The following is a 17727-nucleotide window of genomic DNA, read 5'->3' as shown; positions in this document are numbered from 1 at the left end:
TTCTCCAGCGGGCGCAAGCGCGCTCGCCTCCCAGGGGTCTCCAGGGCGGCTGCAGTAGGGCGAGCCTCTCGGAGCCCAAAGGAGCCACGCGAAATGGGCACTTACTGGAGGAGCCCCTCTAGACGGGCCTCCCTCGCTGGGCTCTGTTCTGCTCAAAAGGTCAACGACCGCTGCTCTTGCAGCTCCGAACCGCCTTGGCTTTAATGGTGCGGCTCCTTTCTCGCCCTCAGAGCTGGAACGTGAGGGCTTAGCTGGAGAATAGGCAAGCCCCGAGGCGGAGCTGGGCCAAGACACGGTGTGCTGCGTGGATCTGGCTGGAAACCCAGCGAGCCATCCGGGGCTGCTGAACACGAAACACTTGGTCTCTGTGTACTGGAACTCTTGAATGGTTAAACGCCTTTGGTTAACGAATAAACTCTACCGCCCTCCTGCCCTTTCACGCTGCTCTTAAATCTGTCCCCTCACTTAGCTGGAAGAGTAGAGGCAGTTCCTCCTGGATCAAGGGAAATGGTTTGGGGACCTAAAACAGACAAAGCTCCCAGCAGGAAAAGAAATTGGGCATGCAAATGACTTTGAAAATTGTAACACTGGAACACTTTTAGGATTATTCATATCCACCACCTTTTGATCCATTTTGAGCTCAAGATGGGCTTTGAAACAGCCACCAAGAGCTGACAGCATGTTTCTATGAAGGGATTTCCCCTAGAATAAAATAAATCCAGAAAAAGGGCTTACACTGGTGACTGCATGGTACCCCCCCCTTTTTGGGTGAGTGTCCCACTGGTTTCTATTTATGGGTCAGGACAGCAGCTCATTAGCAGTGCATCTGCTTTGCATGCAGGTCTTCGATTCAATCTCCAGCACCTCCTGGAACGTCACTACCAGACAATACTGAGCTAGATGGGTCAACGGTTTGACATGGTATAAGGCAGCTTCTCATGACAATCTCTCTAATCCAAAGTTCTAGTTGTGCATAAAAGAAGCTGGTTTCCTTTCCCTCCCCATTAGAAAAGACCACACATCCCTCCGAACTCACTAAAGACCTATTCAACCAATTCACTGAGACTGGATGAGCATCACAGTGCATATGACAGTTCATATCCAGAAGTGCATCCGTATTGGCTGTGTGCATAAGAAAGGCTGCTTCAACCGGCAGATCCCCTTTATGTATGTGGTTGGGGTTTTTGCATTTACATCCTGCCAAGGGTAGGGCTGCCATACGACCAGAGCTTCCTGGACATAGCTGGTATTTGGCCCTTGTAAACAGCGTCCAGGCGGAAATTGCTTTTTTTAAAAATGTCCAGGAAAATCTGGATACATGGCAGATCTGAATTGTAGATTTTGGTGGCAGGGAGAGGGGGGAGTTCAACAACTTTTGTGTCCAGATTTTCACTTTTTGAAATATGGCTACCCTAGATGGTATAATTTATACACTTATATCCAAGCAACTCAAGGTAGCATATGAGACTTGCCCATTTTAGCCTACCTTGCTGAGGCTAAGAGTTAGTAGTTGGGCTGACTGGCGATTTGAACCCTGGTCTCCCCGTTCCCAGGAATGCTGTTCCCAGGGAGGTTTGTCTGGCACCTTCATTATACATCTTTAGGTACCATATGAATAATTTTCTCTTTGGCCTTTGGCTGATTAATATTCTACAGCCTTTAAAATGTGTTGTGGAAGGTACTTTTATCCTGTACTTTTATCTTGAGAACTGCCCTGAGATCTTCGGGTGAAGGGAGGTATATAAATTTAATGATAATAAATAATAATAATAATAATAATAATTAATAATATAATTCCTAGTCTGATACTCCAGCCGCAGGAGCACCAGGCAAATGCTCAGTTCCAAGTCTACATCTGAAGTTGGTGGGTTGGAAAACCACCCTACTATTTGTGCACCCCAAAGTACCTTCTTACACAGCTGAGTACCTTACATACAAATAGAAGGCGGCACCGTTATTTCAATGTTATTTTGATATTTATTTATTTTTTCACATTTTCAGCTATAAAAGTACTGGACTACAGTTATATAAACATGTATAGTACATAAACAGTTTAAACATACAAGACTTGATAATGCACCACTGCAGAAACAAAATTACAAAAGCACTTCATATTTGTTTCTCCCGCCTCCCCGGGAAGAAAAAGACAAAATAAAAATAGCTGCTATAGTGGTGGTCTCTGCAGATTCTCAACTTTGGTTTATTTCTGATCTACCCTGACACAAGTCAAACATCAGAAAGGAGACACCAGAAATTAGGCAGGCAGTGATGGCACTTCAGTACTACTTTCCCTTTAGGGACCCACAGATAAACACGCAGTTCTGATTAGTCTCTTGAGCCCTGGTATGTTAAGAAAGCAATCGGATCAGGTCGTTTCCCTGCATACCACCAAGACCACTTTAATTCTTACACCTTTGGCCCCCTTACTATTTATTATTTATATAACCACTTATATGCCAAAATGGCTTCCGAGTCGTTTATAATTTACATGTCAAATGGGCCATATTCCAGTCCAAAGTTCCGCAGGCACATAAAACTCAAGTTTGGGGAATATGAGTCACTCCATTCACTGTAATATCAGTTGCAGCTCTGTGCAGGCAGTGGAAATGTGAACACAGAGCTGTGCTGACTGCGTTAAACAGAAGACCCCCCCCCCCCAGCTCTTGGTGCATACACACATCAGAACTATATGTGCAAAAAACACCTGCTGCCAATGAAGCGCATATGACTTAAGTTATGTGCAAGCTCTTACCTGACAAACTAAGAATGTGGTATCTTTCTTTGAGATGTTCCGGGAAACTTTTTTAAAGAGCTTTGTACTTGAGCCGTAATCATGGCATTAGTCACTCCCTAGCCTTCTCTCTCCCTACCCTTGCTCTGTTCTGTGTAGGATTTTGAAAGCTCATTGGGAGCACAGAGCAGCTTTTACAAATATTTTCCTTATGAAGCTATATAAAGTAACCTGTAAACTGATGGTGTACTTCTTCCCACAGGACACAGTTAAAACCATAGGAATAGCCACAGGCATGGATGGTTTTAAAAGAGGATTAGACAAACTCATGCAGCCATGAATGGCTGTGTACCACCTTCCAGGACAGTTTGCCCCTGAATACCAATTGCTGGAAATCACAAGTGGGGAGAGTTGCTCTTGCACTTGGCTCCTCTCTGTGGGATTTCCACAGGCATCTGGTTGACTGCTGAGAGAACAGGATGTTGGATGCTGGATGGACTTTTGGCCTGATCCAGCAGGGCTCTTCTATGTTGCTGTGTCAGTACATCCACTTACAGCAAATCCAAACTGTGATATGACTGCACTTTCAGAAATTCACACACAATCCATTGTTGCATTGGGTCCAATTGATTTCAATAGGTTGCCTGCAGAACAGAATCAAGTTAACACAGATGACAGGAAGAGTCATATCATATGCAGCATGTGAGAACATTGAGCTGTCTGCTTGAAATTCAGCCAATATCTTTTCTGTTTACTTACAGTAATTCGTTTTTTGCTTCCATTTAGCTTGCAGTCCTTGATTAAAACTTCATAAATTACAGGAAGAATTCCCTAAAGAGTCATAATTTCTAATATATGTTTATATTCTTAGATTAGTCCTAATCACAACTTTCATTTGTTAAAAATTTTTTTGTTTAAAAAGGGCTGTGGCTATAAAGTTACCATTCACTGTTAACAAAATCAAGCATATGAATTTCTGAAAGGCAGACACCATAAATGCTTAAAAAGCAACTTCCACTGAAATCAATGGGATTTAATTCCAAGTACAGTATGAACATTTAGGACGGGAGTAAGATTGCAAGATGAAGAAGTTTACCTAGCAGTACAATGTGCCATTAATATACCAACTGCATATTTATGTAGGGGGAGGGGGAAACTAGGGAAATTACACTGGGGGGGGGGAGAGGAAACCCCCTCTGCAAAATTAGTTATGGCAAGCTCAGGTGGCTTTCTATTTCTTCTTTAAGCACCATGAAATTGTCTCTTAGAACTGCAGTATCTCTTTTGCTTGCACACTTTTAATGGAGGGTTCCAAGGACACGTCATGGAACTGAGCTAGAATCACAGCATGTACTACACTTACAAAACACCTGCCACAGATGAGCAAGTCAAGTGCATCATTTTCAATTAAACACAAGATGACACACGGGATCCACTTGAAAACAATTAGAAATCTTATTTTGGCAGTCTCCTAACAGGAATGAGATTGGAATCTGTTCCACTCCAACTCCCATAACACAAAAATGTCAACAGATTCATTCTTTACTCACAAGGTACACAAGAAAACCTCTAAGGATCAAAAGAAGCAGCCTAAAAGGAATCTGCATCTCTTAAATCTAGAAGTGTGGTCCATTTCCTCCTAGTTCTGCTTATGTACCTCCAGGACGCACTCTGTGAAAAGCCACTCATATCAGTTTTAGCATACAAGCCATTACAAATCTTGGGCATCACAAGACTTCAGTGGTTTCTAAAGAACTCAAAACAAAGTGATAAGCCGTCCGAATGAGGACAGAAAGGAGCAAGTATCCCAAATGTTCTGAGCTAATGGGTTAAGAATAGCCTTCACCAACCTGGGCCTCTCCAAATGTTGCAATACAGCTAGCCTCAGCCAACACACTGTGCTGTACGTGCTGAGTTGTAGTTCAACATCTGGAGGGCACCAGGTTGGCAAAGCCTGAGTTAGGAGCACTAATTGTGTCTCTAACCTGCATTCAATGAGCAACTCCATTTGTTAGAGGTCCAAGAGCACCTTCAACTGCTTTGTAAACTCCAGGCTCCCTTGTGCTTAGCTTTGGGGAAATCCATTGCTAATTTTCAGGGCTGAACCTTTCAAATTGTTTCTCAAGACCAATTTTCTAAAAGATCAGATTACATCCCCCCCTCACTGTGTTTTCCAATAACTATGCAAGTCTCACCAATTCAGAAAGACACCTCACAAAAGTGGTCTCAGGACTTTGCACTTCAGAGCCTTGGTTCTTTTAAGGAAAAAGGGAGCCTATTGTAAATATCTTTTTTTCTTTTTTCTTTTGCTATACAGTTACAACTTTTTTTTAAAAAAAGAAAGATTATTGCTTCTTTCCTTGCCTTGTTTCATCCTGCACAATCTCATGATGATATAAAAATGCTACATTTATGACATCATAACCCCTTCTACAGTAGTGTTTTATGAACGCACAAGAAAATTTACACCTTCATTTCAAGAAGACGCAGGTGGGAGAAACCTGCATGTTAAAAGTTAATATAATCCATCAAGCATCACAAATTAGACAGAATGCTATTTGCTAGACAGTCCGTATCAGAGCTGCCCATAGAACATAGAACAGGAACACCAGCCTCATTAAGGCAGACCTGTAAGACTGGTGGCCAACCTGAGTGTGCCATTGTCATTCAGGTAAGCAGGTTTAGGTATAATCCCAAATCTTTCAAATGACTAAGATGGCTAGGAACTGCCATGTACAGTTATGCACCTTGATTTTAACTGGATAGTTTTGGTATCTTCATTATCTTATGTCTACAGACATTTCACAGTTTTCCAGCCAGTTTAATAGCCTAGAGAAATTCAGCACTAGAAAAGTAAAACAAGTAACCTCACATCCTTCAAGAAGCCAAATTCCTGCCATTCAACAGGAAAAGGGTGGAGCCCAAGCTGAAATTTTTAACAAGGAATAGTACGCAAGACCAATTCGTGAGACAGTACAAATGTAGAAACCACAATGATCAACAAATACGACCAACTGACTGTACAAGTAGCAGGAACATATACGGGGGGGGGGGGGGGGGGTGTTGTAGGACAGCCAGAGCACAGGGGCTACGTCAGAGAAGTCGTATAAGCAGAAGAACGGCCAGCTACCTTGCTTATTCACATTTTTTACAATAATTGCATGAGTATAGTTATTTGAGAAGGGGGCAATTCATGCCATCTACAATGACCAGAACTCTGGTGTTCTTGTAGCCTTGAGTAGTTTGTTGCTTAAATGACGGGGAGGAAACTGAGGTTCTTGCAATTCCAACAAGCCAGCTCTCAGGCATTTAATGAGATCCTCTTCAGGATTTTATATTTATCCCTCTCACATTTCCCCTCATTGTGAGGGACTTCCTGCTGCTGCCATGTCTGCTCTCCTGGTGCTTAAGAGATATAAGCAGGTACGATTTTGCAAATCCATTAAAGGCACGCAGGCATGCTGGTTTTGTTTTGTTTTTTTCTTAAGGAAAAAAAATGGGCCTGCATAATGAGAAGAACATCTTCAGTAATTACTTAAATAAATGTTTAACAGATTGTGTGCTGGACCTGTCTCCAGACAGATCAGAAACAAAAATACTCTAATTCATAGGAAGGTATGTCCACCCAGCCCATTATTTTCAATGCTGATTTGTGACAGCAGCAGCAGTTCCTCTCCAGGGTGGGGCCTCAGGCAGTGACTTCTTTTCCTACTGCCTGCTGCTACCTGATCCTTCTAGCTGGTGATGTTGCCAGGATCCTACCTGGGGCTTTCTGTACCACTGAGTTATGGTCCCACTTCAAAACTCGTCAAAAGTATGCGGCTAGTAGTAGATATATGGCCTAACCCTGAAAGGCCTTTTACGGTTCAAGCACTACAAAAAACGGTCAGTGCCTGGTTGAATGGCTCAGACCCTCAAGTAAGTTGCCACAGAAATCTGCATACTGTTTATCTGCTGCCTGACTAGATACCTTCCTCGCAAGTTTCTTGAGGATGAACAGAAGTGTCAGTATTTACTTTTTATAAACGTACAGTAAAAAATAAAATACTGTATAAAAAGAGCCATTTCTAGATTTATGTATACACAACTGTTCATTCTTGGATATGCTTTAATGGTGGTGGACTTTTAGCCTTGTTTGCATTGATTAAGTCCTCATCTACATTTCTAAGGTAGAATTAAAAGTCCAGGAAAGAGAGCAGCAGCTCAGAATTAAGTTTGAAACCCAGATCCTGAGAGGAGAGGGAGAGGCAGAAACTGGGGGGGGGGGGGGGGGGGAGAGGCAAGATCACAGGAACATGGAAGATTACTGGCCATAAAGGGACAAAGCCTGGCCTCATATCCAAAGGGTGGAAGAAGGTCTGCAAGGGACATAACCTCTGCTCAGCCTGGACACACAATTCCTTTCAAAGGTGTAGCGCACAGCACTAACAAGTTAAAAAGACATTTCAGAATTTTAAAAGTCCAGTTGTTCCTACCTGTTCTAGGAAATGGAATTTATTCATATAAAAAAACCCCCACAAACTTCACAACTTGGGATAAATATGCAGTTTTCCGGCTGTCAAGATGACAAATCAAATAAGAAAAAGAATTTACATCTCCCCGCCCTCTTTTTGCTGCTACATAAGTGCTTCTCGATGGAGATCCTGCTTGTCGTCGGGATCAGGGTCAGCATCATCATCTTCAGGGGGATCGTTTTCATCACCAGATTCCACATAGATGGGCCAATCGTTGTCGGGGTCGCTCTTTTCTTGGCCTTCAGATGAAGGTTCCATCAGACTGAGGTTAATGGGCATCGAATCCTCGTGCGTAGTCGTGACACAAGTGCAGCTGTCGCACAATCCAAAGCGGCGCAAGCCTTGGGACAGGCTGCTTGTAAACGTTCTCCTGCAGCCCTTGCAGATGATTGGCTTGTTTGACCGATGGACCTGGAGCATCGTGACACAAAGCAGGAAGGGTCAGTGGCTGGCACAAGCATGACAAGTTGAACTGGATCTGGCCTTCTGGCCAGGCTCTGCACTCCCCACAGATCAATTTTGACAGGTCAGCAGCCCCAACCACCTATCAAGGTTCAGAAGGGATCTATTTAACTGCTGATCATGGCAAAAGTCCATTTCCAGGGGTGATTTGAATCCAAACCCCACCTGAAAATGGACAAAGTGAACGTCAAAATGGTCGCCACATACAATGCCAGGTGTGGAGCAGGTGGCTATCAGTTTGGGGAACATCATCTCCTGGACAAAAGTCAGTGCCATGCCAGGCCCAATTATACTGGGGGGTGGGGGCAGAGGTTCCTACAAACGGTTTGAAGTCTGCTTTTTTAAATTTATTTTTTATTAAAGATTTCTTGGTTTACAAAAGCATATGCATTGTCTCTATTTTCAAGTTACATTTTCTACAGATCAGTTTCATTTGTTGAGACATTAGTGTTACATTAGGATGAAAAGGGGGAAAGAGGTGGAGGGGGCCATGGTGAGTGGGGGTGGAGTCGGGTGGCAATGCTTCTATTTTACTTAATGCATGTGTGAGGTTTTGTGTTGGCGTTGCTTGTGCAGGTTCTCTTTACTATTCGCTTGTGTTCCTTTGGTGGTGAGAGAGGTTGGGGTTGGCCTAGGATGCGGTTGTTTGTTTGTGACTGGCTGTGGTGAACTTTGTTTTCATGTGTGAGTGGGGTGGGTGGGTGTTTTTGAATCAAGTTAGCCATATTGATTTGTATGCTGTTGGTGGATTCTTGTCATTGTCTTGTTGGGCTGCGTATGTGATAAAGGGGAGCCATACCGGAGTGAAGGCGTCTTCTTCTATTTGTCCCCGTGTCAGTTTCAGTTTATTGGTTAGTTTTTCTAATAAGGCTGTTTCCCATACTATTTGGTACCATTGGTCCATGCTTACTCCTGACAGGTCTCTCCAGTGTCTGGCTATGATGATTCTGGCTGTTCTTTATGATGTAGTGGGCATTATTATCTTGGAAGATTCTGGGGTGACTTCTAATACTTGCTTTGTTATTTTGCATATTTCTCGTATGGTTCTTGTCCAGAATAGTTGGGTTTTGGAACATTCCCACCACATGTGGAGGTATGTGCCTGTGGAGGTGCATCCTCTCCAGCATTTTGGTGAGGTTCCTGGGTGTATTAGCACTAGTTGAAGTCTGCTTTTTAAAATCAAAGGGTGTTAAGGATTCTCCTGGCAGAATCCTGGGAGTGACAGCAGCACCAGCCACCCCACAATTTAGCTTCCTCTTTAACTCGCCTCTTGTTGCACATCTCTGACTTACACTTGTTGCACATCTCTGACTTACACTCAGAGCATGACTCCGGAGGTGCTCCTGCCGTGTGAAACGCTTGCCGCATATCTCGCATGGGTAGGGCCTCTCGCCCGTGTGCGAACGGATGTGCCGCTTCAGAATCCCTTTCTGTTTGGCCGTGTATGGGCAGAATGGGCACTTGTGCAGCTTGATCGGCACGACCAGCACATCACCTTTGGAAACAGAAGCATTTCAGAGGTGTCAACTCGCTGTTCTTGAAGAGGGGTCAGAATTTAAAATGCTGGTAACTGAAGAAAAGCACATTTTTTATGGTTTAGAATATATGAGGGAGAAAGAGGAGGTTACACACATGCCACACAACACTACTGCTACAGCTGACACAGCATCAGGGTGTGGTGGGAATTCACTTAGTGCAGCCTTCCTCCAACCTGGTGCCTTCAGATGTTTTGGACTACAACTCCCATCAACCCCAGCCAAGGGAGTTGTAGTCCAAAACAGCTGGAGGGCGCTGGGTCAAGAAGAAACTAAGGAAATGTAATCTCCCAGCAAAAGAATTGCTTTCTTTGGGGGAAATGCATCCAAATTCCACACAGAAACATAGCAACTCTTGTCCTGGAAAAATGCACACATAAAAATCTGCAAATAGAAAACAAAAATATCAGGAGGAAAGGTTCTGGTCCTGCTTGTTACCTGTTATGCTAGCTTTCTACTTGCATCAAGTTGCTTTCACACTTCACACACCCTCACCCACACGCCTGAAGCAATGCAGTATAGTCGGCCATTTCATTCTGGCAGAAATTAAGGCCAAACTTCCCTTACAAGGCTGATACCTGGACTACCCCTGCAGGTTGCACTACTTCAGGCTGCAGGTGGTAAAACATTTCTAAATGCAACTCCCTATAAGTATAAAACTAGCACAAAGTGATAGCTGGCAGGCCTGGAATCTTTCTTCCCGATGTTCTGACTGTTTACTCGCAGGGAGATTCTTATTGCTCCACTGTCTGCATAGGTCAAGCCCGAGTCAACAAACATTTCTTTTTCATGATTTTTTACTAGCCTGCCCAGCCTCAACATACTACTGCAAACCATTTTTCTGCATATCAACAGCAAAAAATAAATGCTACAAAATTTGCTTTTTATTCATAAGGATGTTTGTGCCTGCTCACCCAAGGCTTGATATTTCAAGCTTGTTATAAACGCTGTTTATTTCTACCAAAAGTCTGCAGTCCAGCAATTTCCTGCTGCAATTAATTCTATGGGACTTACTTTGGAGTAAACTCGAATAGGATTACTCTATTAACCTTCCAGGAGAGAAATCTTCAAACTGAAAGAAAAAAGGTATTTTACGACCTGAAGCTAGGACATTGGGGAGGGGGGCAGCAGGCTATATATGCCCCCCAACCATGAAGTGATGCCACGTAATTTGGCTTTGAATTACTGTTTAGTGTACCATCTAAAATTATTCTCCATCTTTGCTAACAAAATGACCACAATGGAATTCTTAACCTGCTTACAAAAGACCCCTGCATTCCATTTGGTGCTGGAGACAGACTCAGGGAACTGTTTGAGGCTTTTAAAATATAAATAAAGGGACAAATTGTAATTGCTTCTTTTTTCCCCCAACAGTCCTCAGTACCACCTGAAATCTGTTTTGCACCAAAGCAAAATCTCAGCTAATTCAGTCTGGTTAACAGACTTCTGCTCTCGAGTTTAAGACTGTTACATGCTGTAGATTTGTAGGCTTGTATATTGTACCCTCCTCCTTTTCTCTCCTGCAGCCCCTTGCCCACCCCACCCCTTTTTGCCCAATATCCAGCCCATTCTGAAAAACCTGCTTGTGATTTTGTGACATTCTGGTTGGCCCTAATGAAAGTGAACTCTTGGTACTGTGCACTGCCAAAGCAATGTTACAAGTCATCAAAAGAGGATGTATGTTTATTCTTTGCTCCCCCTTGCAGGTATAACTATCTACAGTTTCATCCAGAAAGCTATCCACTGCAACAGAAGAATCTCATCCAGCCTCATGGGATCTGATCTCACCTGCATCCTCTCCATACCAGTCATTGTGAATGTCCACCACGGAACTCATGGGCACTCCTGCATCCTCTGGCCTACCCTCAAACCCGCGGACAAAATGATGGACCACATCATCCTTCCTCTGGGCTGCACTGTTGCGCAGCAGAGCCTCTAGAAACTGCTTCATGTGATAGTTGTTGCATGCCAGGTCCATGGCCTGGCCACTATGGAGCCCCTCCTCTATCTGCTCAATCGTCAGCGGTGTTGGGTACTGCTGTAGTCGCTCGCCAACTTCCACTTCCACTTCGTCTGCATCAAACTCTACTTTGGGTTCTACCACTTTGGGCAGTGAAGAATTTGTGTCATCTGGAGAGTCACTGCTTACAGGGTCCCGCACTACAAGCTGAATGGGGTGGCAGCTGCAACATTCCCCGCAGGGAGGGTCTCGCTGGCAATCTGGAACCCTCTCTTTCTCCTGCAGAGATGAAACTGACGCTGAGCACTGGCTCTTTGCCCCGTACGACGTGCCCTCTCGAGCAGAGCTAGAGCTCCCACTGTCAGCCTGATAAAAGGCAGCTTCTCTCTCTATTTTCCTGCAGATGTCCAGTGACGACCTGATGTATGTCTTGCAGAAGTTGACCACATCAGTCATCTGCAGGTAACTGGCTGCAGACATCACTTCGATCACGTTTTCCCCACAAAGATCCAACTTCCCTGAATAAAGGAAGTCCAGGATAATTGAGAAGGCCTCTGATGTAACAATGTCCAGGGAAGCGGTACTGTGCCGGCCACTGTCTTGGATGTAGTGGATCAGCAAAGCTCTGAAGTAACCACTGTTGGCAAACAGAATGTTTTTGTGGGCTTTGAAAATCCTCCCCTCCACAATGATGCTACAGTCACAAAAGAAGTCCCTCTTCCGCTGCTCATTGAGCTCTCCCAAGAGTTTGGTGTAGTAAGATTGCATCTCCATTGCTCCTACAGCAAAGAACTACCTCTTGACTCTGAAAGAAAATGCAGGAACAGAACATCAGCACAGAAATGCCTTTCCTTTCGTGCACAGAGATCGAGTCCCTCCCCATAGTAGTGTATCTCCCCACCCCTCCAAGGCACACAGAACTGAATCTGGAAAACTTGAGGACCAGAGAAAAATTCCATCCAGAACAGCTGGTGCATATGCTGGCAAGAAACCTTTAAAAACCCAGTAATCTGAATACTCCATCTACATTGACCTATACTGAACACATCACCTCAACCAGAAGCTGAGCACACTAGGGCGCTTTCAGACTACTGCTATTTTCAGATGAGATTCAATCAAATATTGGCAAATTCAGGAAGTGCATTTGAAGTTGCTCTGGAGCTCTGGCACAACAAACCCACTTTGAACTTTTTGTGTTAAGTGATGAGGAAATCATGTGAGATAACATTTGCTTGATGCAACATCATCTAATCTCCCCACAGACTAATCAGCGTGAGACTGTCTGAAAATGGCTTGACTTAGGAGAATTGTATCCATTCAGGGGTTTGCCAGCATTCATTGCCAATTCACATATTATGCTAAAAGTTGCTTTCAATGATCTATTGATGTATGGAACTGCCCAATTACAAGTTGGACAACTGGTTCATCTCTAGCTCACTACTGTCTGGTCCAAAAGATGCTCTCCACAGTTGCAGGCAGAAAAATGCATTTCCCAGTCTGGCTATCAACTCCTTCACCATTTAACATATTTTAGGAGCCCTTAAAAAGGTAAAGGTAAAGGGACCCCTGACCATTAGGTCCAGTCGTGGCCGACTCTGGGGTTGCGAGGCTCATCTCGCTTTATTGGCCGAGGGAGCCGGCGTACAGCTTCTGACTAAGCTGCTTCTGGTGAACCAGAGCAGCACACAGAAACACCATTTACCTTCCCGCCAGAGTGGTACCTATTTATCTACTTGCACTTTGACGTGCTTTCGAACTGCTAGGTTGGCAGGAGCAAGGACTGAGCAACGGGAGCTCACCCCGTCACGGGGATTCAAACCGCTGACCTTCTGATCAGCAAGTCCTAGGCTCTGTGGTTTAACCCACAGCGCCTGCCACAAAAGGCAGATAGGCCTGAATCTGAACATCAAATTCATCAGGGGTGTTAAGCACCCAGCCGGTGTACCAGGATTATAGGACTTATTTGTCCATATATGAGTTCTTAAAATGCACAAGTGGAATGGAGAAGTAAAGAGAAAAACCTGTGCTTTTTAATGGGATATCTAATCACTGTGCCTGAAGGAGCGGAGAAAGTGGGAACAGGAATGCAGCTTCTCTCGCTACATTCCTCTTGCGAGAGTCCAAAACTATGCAAGGTCACCCTTCTACAGAGAGGGCATTAGGACCCAAGCAGACTCTTCTTCCTCCTCAACCATGTGGCTTGTGTAGCATAACCCTCCAGGGGAAGCCAGTCAGTTCTAGGAACAAAGAATTTTCAGCACAGCCAGCAAGGAAAACACACACCAAAAACTGGAGCATCCGGGAGATCATTCAGCCTTTTCACCCCTGAAATACTTGCATGCTTTTGTCAGTTCTGAGCTACCACATCTCCTTCAGTACCCCTCACCTCCGCTTCTCCAGTCTAACTCTCCTTAATAATCTTCTCCAGAAATCTCACTTTCCATCCTTTTTTTGCCATAACTATTCCAAACCTATTTTCCTTCACAAATTGGCTGCAGACAGAAGAAAACAGTCCTCACTACAGAGGTTAAGAATAAATGGCAGGGGGGGGGAAATCACATTTATTGTGTTACTGACACAATGGTAGCCTTCTTTCTTTGCTATTACTAGAATAAAAATGAGAGAAACACAGTTGGGATGAGGCACCCATTTTGCAGGCAAGAGAATCAAGGCATGCAACTATAAATTCCTTTTGAGATTATAGATGAGTTTCATCCCTGAAACCACCACATTAGCGTTGCTGCAGTCAGTACAGTGGTACCTTGGTTGTCCAATGGCTTGGCTCCCAAACAAATCGGCTCCCAAACACCACAAACCTAGAAGTAACTGTTCTGGTTTGCGAACATTTTTTGGAAGCCAAACATCCAATGCGGCTTCCGATTGAGCGCAGGAAGCTCCTGCAGACAATCAGAAGCCGCACCTTGGTTTTTGAACAGTTCCAGGGGTCCAATGGACTCCCAGAATGGATTAAGTTTGACAACCAAGGTACCACTGTACAGGGGTGTATGGGATATTAGGGGTGTGGCAATACCTCAGCTTGGGGACACATCATGCTTTTCTAGGGTGGTTTGTCCCTACCCTGAACTCAGCTCTCAGCTATGGCTCCTAGAAACTGTCAGCATGTGACAACAGCCACTACCTGGGAACAGCTTCCACTGGCCAACTAAACCAGGTGATGGTAGCTGATGGGCCTCAAACCCTCCATGAGATAGGGACTTCCCTGCATGTGAAGACAGGCTTTGGAGGATTGAGCAAACAAGACCAATACTGGGTCCAACAGTCAAGAAGGTGGTTTCTGCATAAACTGTAGAGGGAAGCCAGGGAAAGATGGGAGAAGGAAATTCTGATCCTAAACCTCCACTGCCTTGCAGGATATTTTTGGGAGAAGGACTAAACCCTACACAAATCCAGAGATCAGTCCCTAAGTTGGATGGCACCTTATATACCTCCTTCTGGCAAGTCCTGCAACCAAGCTGGTGCTAATTGTTTTCTTCTGGACATCAGTTAGGCTCAGAGGTGGAGGGGTTATTGTTGTCTGGGCTGCCCAGGTGCTCCATACATACACATTGCCCAGGCTTGCACCCCAGGGAGGTCACTTAAGTGCTGCTAACACAATGGTTTGACTTCACCCCCAGAGGAGCACTCCTTCGTCCCTTGAGACAAATGGATGCCAACAAAGTCAGTACATAGAATAAGATCTCATTTTCTTCTAAATTTGAGAGCATGCAAGTATAAGTGGGAACTGCAACATGTGTTGGCAGGAAGGTAGCCTTGACAATCCAGGGGACCAAACTTATCACACTATCCCAGGCATAGGCAAACTCGGCCCTACAGATGTTTTGAGCCTACAATTCCCATTATCCCTGATCACGGGTCCTGTTAGCTAGGGATGGTGGGAGTTGTAGTCCCAAAACATCTGGAGGGCGAAGTTTGCCTATGCCTACACTATCCTCTGTCCCACCCTCACAGTGTGCAAACAGTGAGGGGGTGGAATGGGACCCTTTTACGAAAAATGCCAATACAGCCACAGACCAAACCAAAATGATGAATACAGAACACACTTTTGGAAATGCAAGGACTTAAAAGAAGTAAAAGAAAGAGCCCCAAAGCATGTACAGTGGTACCTCGGGTTACATACGCTTCAGGTTACAGACTCCGCTAACCCAGAAATAGTACCTCAGGTTAAGAACTTTGCTTCAGGATGAGAACAGAAATCGTGCTCTGGCAGCGCGGCGGTGGCAGGAGGCCCCATTAACTAAAGTGGTGCTTCAGGTTAAGAACAGTTTCAGGTTAAGAACGGACCTCTGGAACGAATTAAGTACTTAACCTGAGGTACCACTGTACAGAGTGCATTCCCCTTACCATCAGGGTACCCACAAGCTGCCCACACATATTTGTTCCTAGAAATTTAGCACTAGAGAATTCCCTTCATAGGCAACACAAGATCACAGGTCTGTAAAGCTCAGGGACACCAAATCCAGCACTTTGAGGCTGGATCTTTCAACCTGCAAAATAAGTACCATCCAGCTCCCACTTCAAATGTCTCGAATTGGTCCAGTGCCACTAAGCAATAGGGACAGTGCCTCTGAGCTTGAACAGATTGCCCTTCCCTACTGAGCACCCAGAATCTGCCTACAGTGGGAAATTCCAGGTCATCGTACACATGCTTGCCACAGAGTCTCAGCCCCAGCGGGTCTCCTTTTAAGTAGCAAGTCCCAAAGACACACACGAAAGCACACTTCAGCGTCATTCAAGACTCAGCCCTGGCAACTGTTTTCGATGTAAGATCTCAACCTTGGAGCACAGAACGTAAGAGCAGCCAGGGTACCGGGTGCTTCCACTACGTCTCCCAGAACCACAAGGAGGAAAGGTGCAATTCTCATACAAAGCTGGCTCCAATGTCTTTCTAGCACTGCCAACTTTCCCCACCCCTTTTTTGCTCCGTTACCCCAGCAAACAGCACCTTTGCCTGGAGACACACACACACGCTCACAGGTGACAAAAAGGTTTCTCTCTCTGCTATTACAGCCTTCACCTCCTACTGATTTCTACAGAAGATGAAATATCACAGGTACAGGAGAAGCTCAGGATAGGCTTCTTGGGCCACTGCTTTCCCCCCTCCCCATTAAGCCTGTAATGGGGGGAAATGGGAGGGGGAGAAGAGGCGGGTACCACCCAGGTCCAGCAGTCTCCGGAGGAGGGGAAGGGCAGTGGCCCTTTCTGGCAGCGCCCACCTATGCTCACGCACAGCTAGCCAGCAAAGGCTTCCTCCTCTTCCCCCTCAATGCAAAGGCGGAGCAGCGACACCAAAACCCGCAGTAGCAGCCGCTTCCATTCTCCCTGTGCTGCTCACCTTCCAGCCGGTCCCTTGCCTTGCACGGCTCTACCTAGCCTGACACACACACATAGACACACGCTTCGCAGGAGCCGCCCAAACTCCCGGAGCATCGCCAGCCGCCAATCGCAGCTTCAGCCGCGAGCGAAAGAAGGCGGAGCTAGCCCAGCATGTTCAGCTGCGCCTGTGCGGCGGTTTCATCGCCCCCTACCTTTCCCCTACCACAGAGCATGCGCCGTGCCTATGGCCTGATGGGGGTTGTAGTTCCCTCATCTTGAGGAGCTGTGATAAAGCGGGCGCGGGCTGGGTTAGTGTCAATGGGAAGAAAATATTTCTGTGTATTGCTTGCTTTGGTTATTATATCTCCATAATCGCGAACCTCTAAGCTGCTAGCAAAATCGGGGACAACTGAGGCCACTCTGCTTTTCTTTATGGGGCCGAAGGGGTCTTACAAAGAGGATGGAAGTCTACCCAGCAAGCCAGAAGAAATTCCATTATAGTTCGTTATTAGACACTCTCATTACATACTAATGGAGCTATCATATTATTTCTATCACGAATTACTTCCTTTAAAGCATCTTGGAGAAATTTCACAATACCATAAAAAAATCTGTAAAACAGTTAAAACAACTGCATGTACAAAAATAGTTAAAATCATTTACATTATAATGAGTAATAAATTAATCGCCTTCTAAACCCCATCTCGAGGTGAGTTTACACATAAGATATTTAAAAGCTCAAGAACAACAAATACATTTAAAACAAGACTCGTAGTACTGTACATTTATCCAGCTAGGGAAAGCCCATCGGAACAAAAATGCCTTCAGTTGTTTCTGGAAAGTGCAGATAGCGGGTGCCTGGCAGAACTGCACAGGTATGCTCTTCCACAAAACAGTCAGCCACACAAAAGCCCTGTTCCGAGTTTCTGTGGAAGGGGCTCCTGCAGACCATGATGGCCTGTTGGATGCAAAATAGGCAGCCTCTCAAGTAACCTGGTTCTCAGCTATGTGGGGACTTAAATGTTAGTAGCCCAGTTTGAACTTTGTTTGGTAACAGACTGGCAGCAAGTGCAAATCCCAGAAGCAGGATGCTGCTGTATGTTGGTGGTAGTTTCCCCGCTACAAGCAACCTAGCCGCCACATTCTGCACCAGTTACACCCTCTGGACCAACCCCAAGAGTAGTATTAAAA

The 17727-nt window shown here is 45.1% G+C and overlaps 1 protein-coding gene across 3 annotated transcripts; it reads right to left on the bottom strand.

Moving 5' to 3' along the window:
* Window positions 1–1954: 1954 nt before the first annotated feature.
* Window positions 1955–16670, bottom strand: ZBTB8B (zinc finger and BTB domain containing 8B). 3 transcript variants are annotated; one of them, XM_083453038.1, is made up of 5 exons: window positions 16556–16670; window positions 11031–12007; window positions 9024–9202; window positions 7335–7656; window positions 1955–3375 (listed from the first exon to the last, which is right to left on the bottom strand). In XM_083453038.1, the coding sequence occupies exons 2-4, from the start codon at window positions 11974–11976 to the stop codon at window positions 7348–7350; spliced, it is 1434 nt and encodes a 477-aa protein (XP_083309164.1). In that variant the 5' UTR covers window positions 11977–12007; window positions 16556–16670; the 3' UTR covers window positions 1955–3375; window positions 7335–7347. The 3 variants fall into 3 exon arrangements, with proteins under 3 accessions (XP_083309164.1, XP_083309163.1, XP_083309162.1); XM_083453037.1 differs by having other exon boundaries at window positions 16437–16638; XM_083453036.1 differs by having other exon boundaries at window positions 1955–7656.
* Window positions 16671–17727: the final 1057 nt, after the last annotated feature.

Source organism: Podarcis tiliguerta (assembly GCF_965153285.1).
Source record: "Podarcis tiliguerta genome assembly, chromosome: 8".
NCBI classification, from domain to species: domain Eukaryota; kingdom Metazoa; phylum Chordata; class Lepidosauria; order Squamata; family Lacertidae; genus Podarcis; species Podarcis tiliguerta.
Note: the sequence above shows the minus strand (reverse complement) of the source record. Positions and strands in the feature narration are given on the sequence as shown.

What these genes read in the sequence shown, in the direction of transcription:
- ZBTB8B (XM_083453036.1), bottom strand. Translation starts at nt 11,976, where the DNA reads ATGGAGATGCAATCTTACTACACCAAACTCTTGGGAGAGCTCAATGAG. An exon ending in CTGGTATGGAGAGGATGCAG is followed by an intron (nt 9,203 to 11,030) that starts GTGAGATCAGAT and finishes CTGTTTCCAAAG; the next exon opens with GTGATGTGCTGGTCGTGCCG. An exon ending in TCCGGAGTCATGCTCTGAGT is followed by an intron (nt 7,657 to 9,023) that starts GTAAGTCAGAGA and finishes ACGATGCTCCAG; the next exon opens with GTCCATCGGTCAAACAAGCC.